Source organism: Emiliania huxleyi (assembly GCF_000372725.1).
Source record: "Emiliania huxleyi CCMP1516 chromosome Unknown EMIHUscaffold_143, whole genome shotgun sequence".
Lineage (NCBI taxonomy): Eukaryota > Haptophyta > Isochrysidales > Noelaerhabdaceae > Emiliania > Emiliania huxleyi.
This window is the reverse complement of record NW_005201165.1, coordinates 126,358-138,638: the sequence shown is the minus strand read 5'-3', so window position 1 is coordinate 138,638 and position 12,281 is coordinate 126,358. Positions and strand designations below refer to the sequence as shown.

At 65.7% G+C, this 12,281-nt stretch overlaps 6 protein-coding genes across 6 annotated transcripts in view; 5 read left to right on the top strand and 1 right to left on the bottom strand.

Annotated features, from left to right (window-relative positions):
- EMIHUDRAFT_455431 (hypothetical protein) overlaps positions 1-641 on the top strand; it is a gene marked incomplete at its 3' end in the record, with an annotated part of 1,310 nt that extends 669 nt beyond the window's left edge. Inside the window, exons 2-5 of the mRNA XM_005787331.1 lie at positions 60-110; positions 181-315; positions 382-442; positions 530-641. Coding sequence (XP_005787388.1) covers positions 60-110; positions 181-315; positions 382-442; positions 530-639 — 357 coding nt within the window. The remainder of the gene's footprint in view (positions 1-59; positions 111-180; positions 316-381; positions 443-529) is intronic.
- Positions 607-2,204, top strand: EMIHUDRAFT_455430 (hypothetical protein; the record flags this gene model as incomplete). Its single annotated transcript, XM_005787330.1, has 7 exons — positions 607-732; positions 813-904; positions 983-1,166; positions 1,281-1,408; positions 1,486-1,535; positions 1,606-1,649; positions 1,767-2,204. 7 exons carry the CDS (start codon positions 607-609, stop codon positions 1,824-1,826), a joined length of 684 nt encoding a protein of 227 aa, XP_005787387.1. The 3' UTR covers positions 1,827-2,204.
- Positions 2,205-6,515: 4,311 nt separating this feature from the next.
- On the top strand, positions 6,516-6,749 carry EMIHUDRAFT_71253 (hypothetical protein; the record flags this gene model as incomplete). Its single annotated transcript, XM_005787329.1, has 1 exon — positions 6,516-6,749. A coding segment is annotated over one exon (234 nt), but the record flags the coding sequence as incomplete, so codon positions are not given.
- A 277-nt stretch (positions 6,750-7,026) lies between these two features.
- On the top strand, positions 7,027-7,927 carry EMIHUDRAFT_363204 (Hypothetical protein; the record flags this gene model as incomplete). Its single annotated transcript, XM_005787328.1, is given in 4 exon segments — positions 7,027-7,272; positions 7,372-7,489; positions 7,567-7,827; positions 7,847-7,927. Coding segments are annotated over 2 exon segments (187 nt in total), but the record flags the coding sequence as incomplete, so codon positions are not given.
- An 857-nt stretch (positions 7,928-8,784) lies between these two features.
- EMIHUDRAFT_227975 (hypothetical protein) lies at positions 8,785-10,386 on the top strand (the record flags this gene model as incomplete). The annotated part of the gene is made up of 6 exons (XM_005787327.1): positions 8,785-9,266; positions 9,596-9,680; positions 9,805-9,837; positions 9,908-9,981; positions 10,091-10,274; positions 10,360-10,386. The coding sequence occupies 6 exons, from the start codon at positions 8,785-8,787 to the stop codon at positions 10,384-10,386; spliced, it is 885 nt and encodes a 294-aa protein (XP_005787384.1).
- A 148-nt stretch (positions 10,387-10,534) lies between these two features.
- EMIHUDRAFT_110989 (hypothetical protein) overlaps positions 10,535-12,281 on the bottom strand; it is a gene marked incomplete at both ends in the record, with an annotated part of 3,340 nt that continues 1,593 nt past the window's right edge. The window contains 2 exons of the mRNA XM_005787326.1: positions 10,535-11,126; positions 11,200-12,119. Coding sequence (XP_005787383.1) covers positions 10,535-11,126; positions 11,200-12,119 — 1,512 coding nt within the window. The remainder of the gene's footprint in view (positions 11,127-11,199; positions 12,120-12,281) is intronic.

Sequence of the window (12,281 nt, the reverse complement as noted above, 5' to 3'; positions counted from 1 at the left end):
CCCTCCTCCTCTCCCCTCTCCTCTCTGCCCCAGCCACCCCCCTCTCTCTCTCCCCGTAGGCGGACCCGATGCTGCCCGCGGCGCGGCGCACGCAGCGAAAGATCCCGTCGGTGCGGGGAGAGGGCTGCGGACGCGCCACGCAGCGAGGCCGCGCCAGTCCACACCCCTGCCCGCTCTCAGGTGCCGTACAAGGTCCTCGACGCCCCCGCCCTCCAGGACGACTTTTACCTCCACCTGGTCGACTGGTCGTCGACCAACGTGCTCGCCGTCGGGCTCGGCGCGTGCGTCTACCTGTGGAGCGCGTGCACGAGCAAGGCGAGGCGAGAGCTCGGCCAGCTTTAGGGCGGGCCGTCTCGACCGCCCTCCCTCCCCTCCCCCCAGGTGACCAAGCTGTGCGACCTCGGGCAAGAGACAGTCACGTCGGTCTGCTGGGCGCAGAGAGGCGCGCCTCGCCGCGGCCACGGGCGGGAGGCCAGGGGCGGGAGGCGTGGGGAGGCGCCGCGCTGACACGGCTCGGCCGCGCGGGCAGGCACGCACCTCGCCGTGGGCACGAGCGTGGGCGAGGTGCAGGTCTGGGACGCGGCCAAGGCTTCGCTGCTCCGGACGATGGGTGGGCACCTCGGCCGTGTCGGCACTCTGTCGTGGAGCGGTCCCTCCCTGTCCTCGGGCTCGCGAGACCGGACCATCTGCATGCGCGACGTGCGCAGCGCGCCGCCCTTCACCTCGCAGCTGGTGCGCGCGGGCAGGCGGCGGTCCCCCTCCCCCCCGGCCTGAGACCTTGAGCCGCCCTGCCCGCCCACCGCCTTGTGCAGGTCGGCCACAAGCAGGAGGTCTGCGGGCTGCGGTGGGCACACGACGGGTCGCAGCTCGCGTCGGGGGGGAACGACAACAAGCTCTTCATCTGGTGCACGCCACGCACCTCTCGGCCCCTCCCGCCGAGGCCGCCCTCTCCACCCCTCGCCTCTTCACGCCCCACGCGCAGGTCGCCGCACGGCACCTCCCCGCTGCTCCGCTTCTCCGACCACACCGCCGCAGTCAAGGCGCTTGCGTGGTCGCCGCACCAGAACGGGCTCCTCGCCTCGGGCGGGGGCACCGCCGACCGCTGCATCCGCTTCTGGAACACCCAGACCGCCACCGCCCTCTCGGCGCTCGACACGGGCTCGCAGGCGCACACGCAGCCCGCGCGCCTCGGCGGCTGCACCTCTCGGCCGCACCTCGGCGGCTGCACCTCGGCGGCTGCACCTCGGCGGCTGCACCTCTCGGCCCTGCGCCTCTCTCAGGTGTGCAACCTCTGCTGGTCGTGCACTGTCAACGAGCTCGTCTCGTCGCACGGCTACTCGCAGAACCAGATCGTCGTCTGGCGCTACTCGAGCATGGCCAAGGTCGCTACGCTGAGCGGCCACACCATGCGCGCGCCTCTCTCGGCGCCCGCTCGGCACACAGCTCAACGAGGCCCGGCCCTTGACGCGCGTGGGCTGCGAGCAGGCGTGTGCTCTACCTCGCTCTCTCTCCCGACGGGCAGACAGTCGTCTCTGGCGCCGGCGGCGACACGCGCGCTGCTGCGTGTGAAGGCGTCCCCTCTTCACGGCGCGAGCGCGTGAACAGGCGCCGGCGACGAGACGCTTCGCTTCTGGAATGTCTTCCCGCAGGCGGCCGGGATGCGGCCGAGATGCGGCCGAGATGCAGCTGAGATCGAGCCGAGAGGCGCAAGAGATGCGGCCGAGAGGCGCTGGGCCGAGAGGTGCTGGTCTGTCGCCCGTCTGCAGGCGCGCCGCACGACGGGCGACGAGGCGGCGCCTTTCTCGCGCGCGTACACGGTCAGATGAGGCGCAGCTGGGGCTTGGTGCGCGCGCACGTGCCCACGGCGGCTCCTGACTCCTTGGCGCCAGTCAGGGCAGCGCTGCAGCCGGCGGCGCGAGGCGGCGGCGCAAGAACGCGGCGGGCCGCGCCGCCCGGAGGCTGCGGAGAGGGAGGAGGAGAGAGGTACGGGCGCTCGCATTTGGCGGCCATCTGCCGGGCAATTGTAGGAGGAGTATTCCCCAGACACGTGTCGTACAGTCGGGGGCACGCGGTCGCTGGGCGCTGCGCGAGGCCGCGGAGCTCAACGCTGCGCGCCAGGCCGCCAGCGCGTGGTATTGGGAAAGAAGGAAAATAACAGAAAAAAGGAAGTAGCTCTTCTTTTGTTTTTCCAGTTAGCGCGCCATAAAATAAAACGGACACCACGAGGGGTGTGCGTTCCGGGTGCACACCACAAGCCAGGGAAGGGGCACCCGGAACGCACAGTCAAATCGTTCGCCTTTCAGGAGGCGGAGAGTATCAGCCGAAGGGCGAAGGTGCGTTGGGCCGCGCGCAACGGCCACGCAGTGCTGTCGTTGCAGCACGACGGTATAGTCGTAGCGGTCAAGAGAGGGAGTGACGCCGGCGACGTGGCGGAACAGATGGCGAGGGCGAGTGAGGAGGCGCTCGGATACCGGCAGCCGTGCGAGCTAAAAGAGCAAGAGCCGCCGAGCGGAGTAGCGAGACCGCAACTGGCGACACGCGATGAGGTGGGAGGGGTAGTGCCGGGGCTAGGAGAGATGGAGGGCTCGCCCCCGAGGCACGGCGCGTGGGTAAGAGACGCCGAACTCCAGGAGGATCCGCTTACGCGCTTCCTACTGCGGTGGGACGAGTTTGAGGTCGGGACACGGGCGCTGTCCGACAGAAACGGGACGCAGATTATGATGGGCAAGGATAAAGAGCCGCTCGGCTCGGAGAAGGGCCGTGAGCTCAACGCGGAGGTTGCCAGGATATGCCTCGCGCTGCACAGAGCGCGGCCATTCACGCACCTCGCTGCGACGGATGGAGGGAGAGACATGCCAAACAAGTGGGTGGGGGATAGGTTCGTGCCGCGACCAGTTGTGTCGTATGGGGTGTACGAAGGACCGGCCCGATTCGGGAGACCCGTCGAGGGATCTGGACAGCTCGAAGGCGGGGACGATGAGCTGCGGCTCGCGTTTGGGCAGGGGCTGTGGGGCGGCAAACTGCCAGACGACTGGCAGGTGATAGACGCGGAAATGTACGCGGTGCTGGCTTACCTGCGTAAGATGGCAACGGCGGAGGATGCGGCGGACAGGAGGTGCCTCGTCTTGAGCGACTGCAAGCCCGCGCTACAGCAGATCGAGGCGGCGTACCGAAAAGGCTCTCTCGAGGGGCCGCTCAGGGAATGGGGATATGCAGATATCGCGCCCAGCTCGAATCTGTCACGTTCCTGTGGGTACCGAGCCACGCGGGGTGCGCTAGCAACGCCTACGCCGACGCCGCGGCGACTGCAAACATGGGGGCCAGCGAGATTGAGGATGCCACCGCCGTCATCCGTGAAGCAGTGAGGACACGCCCGTGCCTGTACACGGACCGCCGGAGGACGGCGGACAGAGAGTGGGGGCGGGAGGTACTGGACCGGAGGACCTATTACGCCACACGCGGCCACACGAACGAGTGGGTGCGAGGACGGCTCGGCGAGGGGCTCACGGCGGGGTCGCACACGGCAGGGGTGACGGGGCCGCTGTGGAGCGATGTGGTCAGGGGAACAACGAGACACAAATGGGACAAGCGCCAGCGGATCAAGGATCAGCACGGCGAGCGCGAGATTGAATCGACGTGGATGATCACAACGTGGTGACAAAGACCGTCATGGGAGCGCGGGTGCGGCAGCAGGCGGGGGTGCCACACGGAGCGCACCACGAGAGGATCATGCGGGGAGAGGCGGGGAGAGATACCCCGGGAGCCGCCACAAGGAGCGAACTCAGGGGCTGCCTCGTCTGTAAGGCCGCGAGGGACGCGGCGAGGAGGGCGGCACTAAAGCGAGACCCGCTGTGTCCGAACGTGCGGAAAGCCGCGCAGCAATGGACCGAGGAAGATGAGAACCCGCCTAGGGCGACAATGGCGCACTTGCTTAGCGGCGCCTGCCTGGGGAATAGGGAGCAGGCCAGATGGTTCCTCAGAGTAGCGCGAGCGCAGACGGGGACGGCGATCAGCAAAGTAGCACAGGCGGCACCCGACTCCAAGGATACACTGAAGACGCTGAGGATAGCGCATGTCGCTGCGCTGAAGGGCTCACGCTATAGGGTGCTGGATGAGGACGGGTACGAGGCACTAGCCCCAGCCGTCGGGGGGGTGTTGCCGGCGCTGGTAGATGATCTCTCGGAGAAGAGCCGGAGGGACCTTGGCGCCGGGGTCACGAGGAACTTGCAAGTCGTGGCCGAGGCGGCGACGGGAGCGGTGCAGAGGTGGATCCAGCTCAACGATGAGGCTACCGCGCGCATAATGAAGAGAGAGGAACACATTGAGTGGCTGAGGAAGCTCTTCGCTGGGTGGAAGGAGGCCCGGCCAGCCTTGAGGGAGTCGCGGAGGAGGAGGGATAACAGAGGTAACGTGGGGACGGGCCAACAGCCAGTGGGACGAACGAGGGCCGCGCGCGACGGCGGCTCAAGCGGGAGGGAGCGGAGACAGTGGGCAGCGAGCGAAGTGGGTGAGACTGATGATGCTCCTTCGACTTAGGGAGCGGTTCAGCTGCTGGGCGGGCTTCAGGGTGGTGCTCACGCGAAAAGGAATCGACGCGAGGATGTACAAAGCATACAACAAGAGGAGAAAGAAGAGGACGGACATCAGTGATGACGAAACAGAAGCTAGCGCAGACGAGAGCAGGGCAGACCCGGGGACTGGGGAGCCGGAGCAGACGGCATCGGCCGCCGAGGGAACGTTGGGAAGAGGCACGAGGAGGGCGGCGACCTCAACGTACCGACTATGGAGGACCCGTCACCAGACGACGCAGGGCGGACGACGGGGAGGCGGAGGCGCAGGGCGAGACGAGGGAGGGAGCAGGATGTTGCGGAGATCAGCAGGAGGATGTACGACGAGATTAGGAGCAGCAGGGACCCGAGGGACCATGTGGAAGACGGCTAGTGCTAGTCCCCCACCGGGAGGACGACCCCGGCTAGTCGCCGACCACACCCACAAAGAACCCTGCACAAAGATCGCAGGGCGGGGACCTGTTCCTTTTTACCCATCTCCTAGTAGAGGTGTCCGTTTTATTTATTTACGAGGGGTGGGAGAAGCAGAAGGGGACAGGGTCCCCACCTGCACGAGCAGGATCTTGTTCAAGGACGATCAGGGACACCTGGGAACCTTGAGTAGGGAGCGCATCGCGAAAAAAGAAAGAAATTTAACCTCACTACCCAAAGGAAGGAATCATTGACGGCACGCGAGTTAGGACTCGCGCGGATTCCTTTTTTCAGGATCTGCCATCATCCCAATGAACGCCGGAGGCCGCCGCAAATCGAGTCTGCTCTGTAATGTCCTGCGGCGACGAGGCGGCGTGGCAGGATCAAAGCATCGTCTGCGGCGACTGCAAGGTCCTGATTGACCGGTCCGTCAACTTATACAGCACGTGCGCCGTGTACTGTGCGTCGATAGGCCGAGTCTGCACGCAGGGATACCAAAACACCGACGGATGCAGCGTTCCCGATAACATCACGTCACCGATAACCTGTAGCACGTGGATCCAGTCTAGCAACGCGATCTGCGAGTGCGGAGCGCCCGGTCTGTGCGACATCTGCCCCGAGTCGACGTACAAGAGCGACACCATTGCCGGCTACGGCTGCTGTAAGCGCGACGGTGAGACATTTGCCTGCGACAACACTGCAGACTGGATCGGCGACACAAACTACCCTGAAACGGGCCTGCCCGTGGGGGTGAACAAGACCGAGTGCGTGTTTCATCCCGACAAGTACCTTTGGGTCCCGTACACGTGCAAGGACGCGCACGCATACTGGACGGCAGGCGCAAACCGCGGCACGTATATCGATTACTCGTGCCCCATAGCGGTTGCGTTCTGGGAGACGGGCGGAGACCCGGGCGGGTGCTGCCTGCCGGCCCCACCAAGCTCTCCGCCGCTGCCGCCAAGCCCGCCAAGCCCGCCGCCCTCCGCCCCGCCTCCGGGCATTCCCGTGGCGGCCATTGTCGTGCCGGCCGTCGTCGGCGTCGCAGCCCTCGCCGCTCTCCTTTCCTACTTCGTCAAGCTTCGCCGCCCGCGGGCTGCGCTCCGAGGCCGAGCCGGCAGCCCGCGCCCTCGCCAGAGCATCGACACGAGCAGCGAGTACACCGATAAGGCGCTGCAGGCTTCGCCAGGCACGACCGGCCTTCCTGTTGACGCCCCCTCCGCCTCCGCCGCCTCCGCCGCCTCCGCCGCCCCCCACGCCGAGATATCGGCCAGCGAGGTGTCCGCACCCGCCCTGCCGCTGCATATCGTCGCTGGATCTCGGCTGGATCTGAGCAGATGACCCTGCCCGCAGGTGACCCTCGTCCGGCTGATTGGCCAGGGAGGCCAGGCGGCAGTCTACTCTGGCCGGTGGCTCGGCGTGCCGGTGGCGGTCAAGGTGACGCGACACTTGCGCAAGAACCACTCGCTGCGCAAAGAGGCGAGCTTCCTCTCGCGGCTCCGCCACCCGTCGGTCTGCGCCCTCTACGGCCACACTCTGATGCCTGACGGCTCGAGCGCGCTGCTCCTCGAGCTCCTGCCGTCCACTCTCACCGCTCTGCTCGAGCAGCCGCAGCCACTCCCCGCCTGCCTCGCCGGCCGCATCGCCAGCGAGGTTGCGGCCGGCATCGCCTTCCTCCACCGCAACAACGTCATGCACCGCGACATCAAGCCCTCCAACGTGCTCCTCGACGGGTCGGCGCACGCCAAGGTGGCCGACTTTGGCATCGCGGCGCTCATCGACAAGACCTCTTCGCGGGCCTCGCCCTCCTCCTCCGCCTCCACCGCCACCGCCTCCTCGGCCTCGCCTCCCTCGTCAGGCCACACGGCCGGCATCGGAACCCGATACTTCATGGCCACCGCACCCTCGCCCCCCTCCACCCCCGCCGAGCGCCTCTTCACACCTGCGGCTCCTCTTAGCAGGCGCCCGAGGTGCGCTCCTCCTCCTCGCTGGTCCAGCGGTCCGCCTACAACGAGCAGTGCGACGTCTACTCGTACGGGATGCTGCTCTGGTCCCTCATGCACCAGAGGCGACGCGCATAGCCGAGAGGCACTGCTGAGGTCGGACGTCCCCCGGCTTCTGCTGCCGTCAGAGAGCGACCTCCGCTCCTCTTCCCTGCCAGGCACCCTCGCGACGTGGACGAGTACGAGGCGGGCAGCAGCCTCCATGACCTCCGCCCCGCCACCAGCCTTCTCCCGGACCGCGCGGCATTCGCGGACCTCATCCGGAGCTGCTTGCAGCTGCAGCCCGCGAGCAGGCGAGCTCAAGCCTCCATCGCGCCGCGGCCCTCTCTCCGAACCCTTGTGTGCCTTTTCCCTCTCTCAGCCCCCTCGCACGCCGCTGCCTCGCGCGTCAGGCCTCTGATGGCGGACGTCGCGGCGGACGCGCGGCGCCTGGCGGCGTCCGTCAACGCCCTCGGCTCTGCGGCAGCGAACGCGGTCTTCATCTGCCCCGCGGCGGCACCGGAGGAGGAGGCGATGAGAGAGGGCGCCCGCGAGACGGGGGCGGGCGAAGCGCCTCGGCTCAGACGTCGCGTTCGATGTGCGAGTAGGCGGAGGGCGGAAGGGCGAGCGAGAGCGTCGAGCTCACCTACTACTGGAGCGACCTGCCGCCGGAAGAGGGCAGGGCGAAGTGAATGCAAACGCCCACGCCTCCGCAGCGTGAAAGCGGAGAGAGGGGCGGCGACGGGGCTCTCTCCGCCCCCGCCACCCCGCGCCCGCCCCCGCGCCGACCAAATTTGTACCGTTTTTCGCGCTTTGACTTTGCCTCGCGCCAGGTCTAGACACCCGTCTGCAAGTGTGGCAAGGACATGCTCCGCGCTCCGTGACCATGTAAATCGAGATCTGTATGCATCGCATGTTTTCTCTGTCTGTAACTGTCTTTTATCTGTGAGATACAGATAGGAGTGTCGTTTGGTCTATAATTACACCTCATTTTGATGTATGACATTACTTGGGGAAGCCACACTCTCTAACTCTATATCAACATAAACATATAGAGGCTCCCACCGCAGCGTGGACCCGTTGGCTTTGGATTGCGCTCGCCCCGGCCGTCGGGCAGCTAGCCGGAGAGCGGCCGCTCCACGCTGCACGATCGAACTTTATGTATATGTGGCTATGTCCTATGAGATATCACCACGGCCTTGAATCGGGGAGAAGGGTGATCATAAGGGTCGAAGTGGTGATCGGGGTGATCTTGTTGTCGAGATGTCGAGGTTGAGTGTTTCGAGAATTCATGAAAGTTGCCATTTCCCCCTCGATCGATCGATCCGCGCTCCGGCCGGACCTACCTACCCACTCGCTTGCTTTTTTTTGCTCCAGTCCTGCGGATCTTCATAGTAGACCGCAGGGCTACGAAGCCTTCACACTCCAAGGGGCTGCTACCTACCTCTTAGTTAGCTCTCCTGAAAGTTGCCATTTCCCCCTCGATCGATCGATCCGCGCTCCGGCCACCTACCTACCCACTCGCTTGCTTTTTTTCGCTCCAGTCCTGCGGATCTTCATAGTAGACGGCAGGGCTACGAAGCCTTCACACTCCAAGGGGCTGCTACCTACCTCTTAGTTAGCTCTCCACGGCGGCGTTCGGTCGGTTTTCGGTACTAGTTTAGGCACGTTTGCCACAGAACGTGTTGTTGGCGGGCATTTAGCTAGAAGCGGCAGCGTTGTGGCGGAAACCAGTAAAACCACATAGCAAGTTTCAAAGTTCCGCGGAACGACGTCCTCTCTAGCTCTACTTCCAAAAGTTGTTGGTACTTGTTGGAGGTGGTGTGATGGCCGCCAAGCTCCTGTCGCTCCTCGCGTTGAGAGGAGGCATCTTCTCGCGGGACCAATCGATCGAGCCCGTGTGCAGAGATCGGTTGGCAGAGGCGACGTGTGCGAAGGACCTTGCAGCCGCAGTCCCGAACGCTGTCAATGGCTCCGCTTCTGTTGCCTCCTCGCAGGCGCTGGTCGATGCGTGGGAACTCGTGATGTCTACCTCGCAGGCAGATATTGCGGTGATCTCTGGGAACGATGTTGCGGTGGGGCGTTACCTCCCTTGCGCCTCCTCGCAGGGATCGTCAGCCACGCTCGACGCCGTTGCTTTGGCGTTGGCGCAGAGGATGAGCAGCCTGAGTCCACGGGCGGTCTGCAACACGGTCGAAACGTTTGCGGCGGTCGCCCATGCGCCACTGGAGCTAATGGACGCCGTCATGGCAACGGTGGAGGAACGGGTCGACGAGTTTGAGCCGCGGGACCTTATTTCTGTGGTCAAGTCGCTTGGCGTGGTGCAACATTCCATCGACTGACTCCCTCACTTTCACCGACCCACTCACGCTGCCGCTACCACGCAGATGCGCCATCCGGTGTCTGAGTCGTTCCTGGACTCCGTTGCGGCCGCCATCTCGCCGCGATCCGGTCAGATCGATGTCGAAACGCTCGTTGAGGCGGCGCTCGGTTTTGCGACCGCCGGACATCCCGTGCCTGCTCTGTTCCGCGCCGTGGCGGAGGAAGCGGCGCCGCAGCTTCACGAGCTGGGCAGGTTGGCCACCCGTTTCCCACCTCATTCTCACACGCCACAATCACCCCACCTTATATCGGCAGGCGGGCGCTCGTGAACATGGCGTGGTCCTTCGCCGTGGCGGACCACCTCCCCACAAATGGGCTGTTTGGAAGCAGCTTCGCGGCGGTGCGCGGCGTTGTACATGCTGCGTGGATAGTCACCGCATTGCCCTGCTCATCTTCGTAGCATTTGAAAGTGCGATGCTCATCTTCATAGCATTCAGAAGTCCTGCCGCCATTCTTCGCTGCAGGTGCTCAACGCGGCAGAGAACGAGCTAACTCATGTCGAGATACAGCGCGGAAGAGCTGTTTCGGCTGGAGCTACCCTTGAGCCCTCTCTGGATTTCCCTACAGGACGAATGCCACCTGCTGCATCAGTGGCGCACGTGGGTCTCGGACGAGCGCGGCGTGATGGAGGCCCTTCCCCGGTGAGGCATCTCCCGTTCGGCCCCAGTTCAACCGAACGCATGCGGCCACGACGCCTCAGAGTCCTTGACCTCTCCCCCTCCACTGCCTACCGTGCCGCCCGCCCGCCAGGCCTACCGTATGCCCCGACCCTGCCGAGTGTGTCGGTCCCAAGAGCGTGATCGCCGGGTGCCACACAAGCAAGTTCGGAGAGCTGCCGCGCTTGCAACAGCAAATCGGCGTGGCGCTCGAGCTGCTCGAGGCGGACCCGATGCAGGACGAGGTGGACGGCGAGACGAGGCACGCCCTCGACTGGGTAGCAGAGTGGAGGGGAGAGCAGGCAACGCGACGAGCCGAGATGAGCCGAGATTGGGCCATATATCCTTGTTTGGATGCGCAAGGCTGCCTTCCCGCGCAGGTCGTGGTAGAGGGCGATGGGCCGGGACGGCTGTGCGGCCGCCGCCCGTCGGGCGCCACGCGACTCAAGCACCGGCAGCTGCGCCTGCTGGGTACGACCCTCGTGTCCGTGCCGCAATGGCGATGGGACGAACTGCCAGGGGAGGAGGCGCGGGTGTCCTACCTGCGCGACACGCTCGACCGCGCCGTTGCGTCGTGAACAGAAGGCGTCACGCACAGGGTTGTCCCGCCTGCGCCTCGCCTCGTCGAGTGTCGAGAGACGAGAGTCGAGAGAGATATCGAAGTTCGAGTACTGGAGAGAGATGAGAGCTGCAGCCGCTGGTCGAGGTGGTGCAGGTGCGGCGTGCCAAGGAACGAGGCTTCGTCCAGCACGATCATGATGAGGCGGTGCGCGTCGCCCACGATTGCGTTGAACGTCCGCTGCGCTCGGTCAGAAGCCGCCGGCAGATCCTCGAGCGTCGAGCCCGCGTCGCCAGGGATGCCGGTGAGCTTGCAGTACGTGGCAGCGGGCAGCGGCAGCGCCGTCACCGCGACGCCGGTGTACGCCGAGAAGATGGCGCAGCCCAGGTCCTCCTCGTCCATTAGCTGCAGCAGCGCGCGTAGGAGCAAGCTCTTGCCGGTGCCTGGCGCGCCCACGAGCAGGTAGTGCATCCGGTGCACAAGCGCCACCGCCTCTGAGTACTCCTTGCGTGTGCGGCTCGCATCTCCATCACGCTGAGCGGCGCCCATCCGACGGAGGACGGGCAGGAGCCTGCGGCCGGCGGCGCGCTGCCGCTGATTCAGCGGCGGGAGTGGAACGTCCTCGCCGCGCTTGAAGCGCTCACCGAACTCGTCGCGCCACCGCCTGCTGAGTGTCGGCGGCAGAGAGCGTGCCGTTGGCCTGCAGCGGCCACGAGCGGATGTGCCTCGTTCCGTCGTCTCGCGTGCTCTCCTGGTAGCGCAGGAGCGGGCAGATGGCGCGGAAGATGCGCATCAAGTTGAGCCCGTTGCCGTTGAACTCGGAGAGCGGCTCGTCCGAACGCGCGGCACGCCGCACGTGGACATCGCCGGCGCTCTCGTTCCTCGCGGCTGCGTCAGCTTGCGACGCCGCCGAGGCTGCGTCAGCTGCATCCGCATCAGCTGCGCCGTCTGCAGCTGCATCAGCTGCACCCTCGGCGGCGTCGGCGGATGGGTCGAGATGATCGGAGCCGCCACGCGACGTCAGCCCTGCGGTGAAGGCGTTGAGACGGGAGAGCGCCGAGTCAGGCAGCGTGTCGGAGGATGACAGCAGCACGACGCGAGAGAAGGCGTCCGCTTCCTCCGGGTTGGCCACCTGCGCCACGTCATCGGCACTTGCCTGGGCGGTGGCCTCGACGGCTTGCGCAAGCCCGGTGGTTGTGTGGCGCGCATCGGCGACCAGTCCCGCACCAATGTCACCGAGCTCGCTCCGCACCGCGTCGAATGAAGGCGCGTCCGTCACCTTGGGGTTGCCCATCGCCCTGTCGATGGCAGCGTACAGCGCCAAGTAATTGTGGCACCGATGCGGGCAAACCTGGATGTCGTTGCGCTTGAGCAGCCACTGGGCGAGCTTGTCGTGCTTATCGTCCGCGCCCACGAACAGCACGCGGTAGTCGGCGCCCCGCAGCCACGCCGCCTCGCGGAGCGTGGCCGCCGCTTCCTTTGGCCCGTCGTGCGGGAAGTAGATTGTATCTCCCTTGATCGAGGCGTCGCGCAAGATCTCGAGCGATCCGAGCTTGATCGACACCTGAAGCGATGCACACCATGACACTCGACTCACTACGACGCGTCGTGAAAGATCTCAATAGCATCTCAAAATCTCGGCGGCATCTCGGCGAGGGTGGCGGCGGCGAAGGCGGTGGTGGCGAAGGAGGCGGCGGCGACGGCGGCGGAGGCGAGGGCGGCGGCG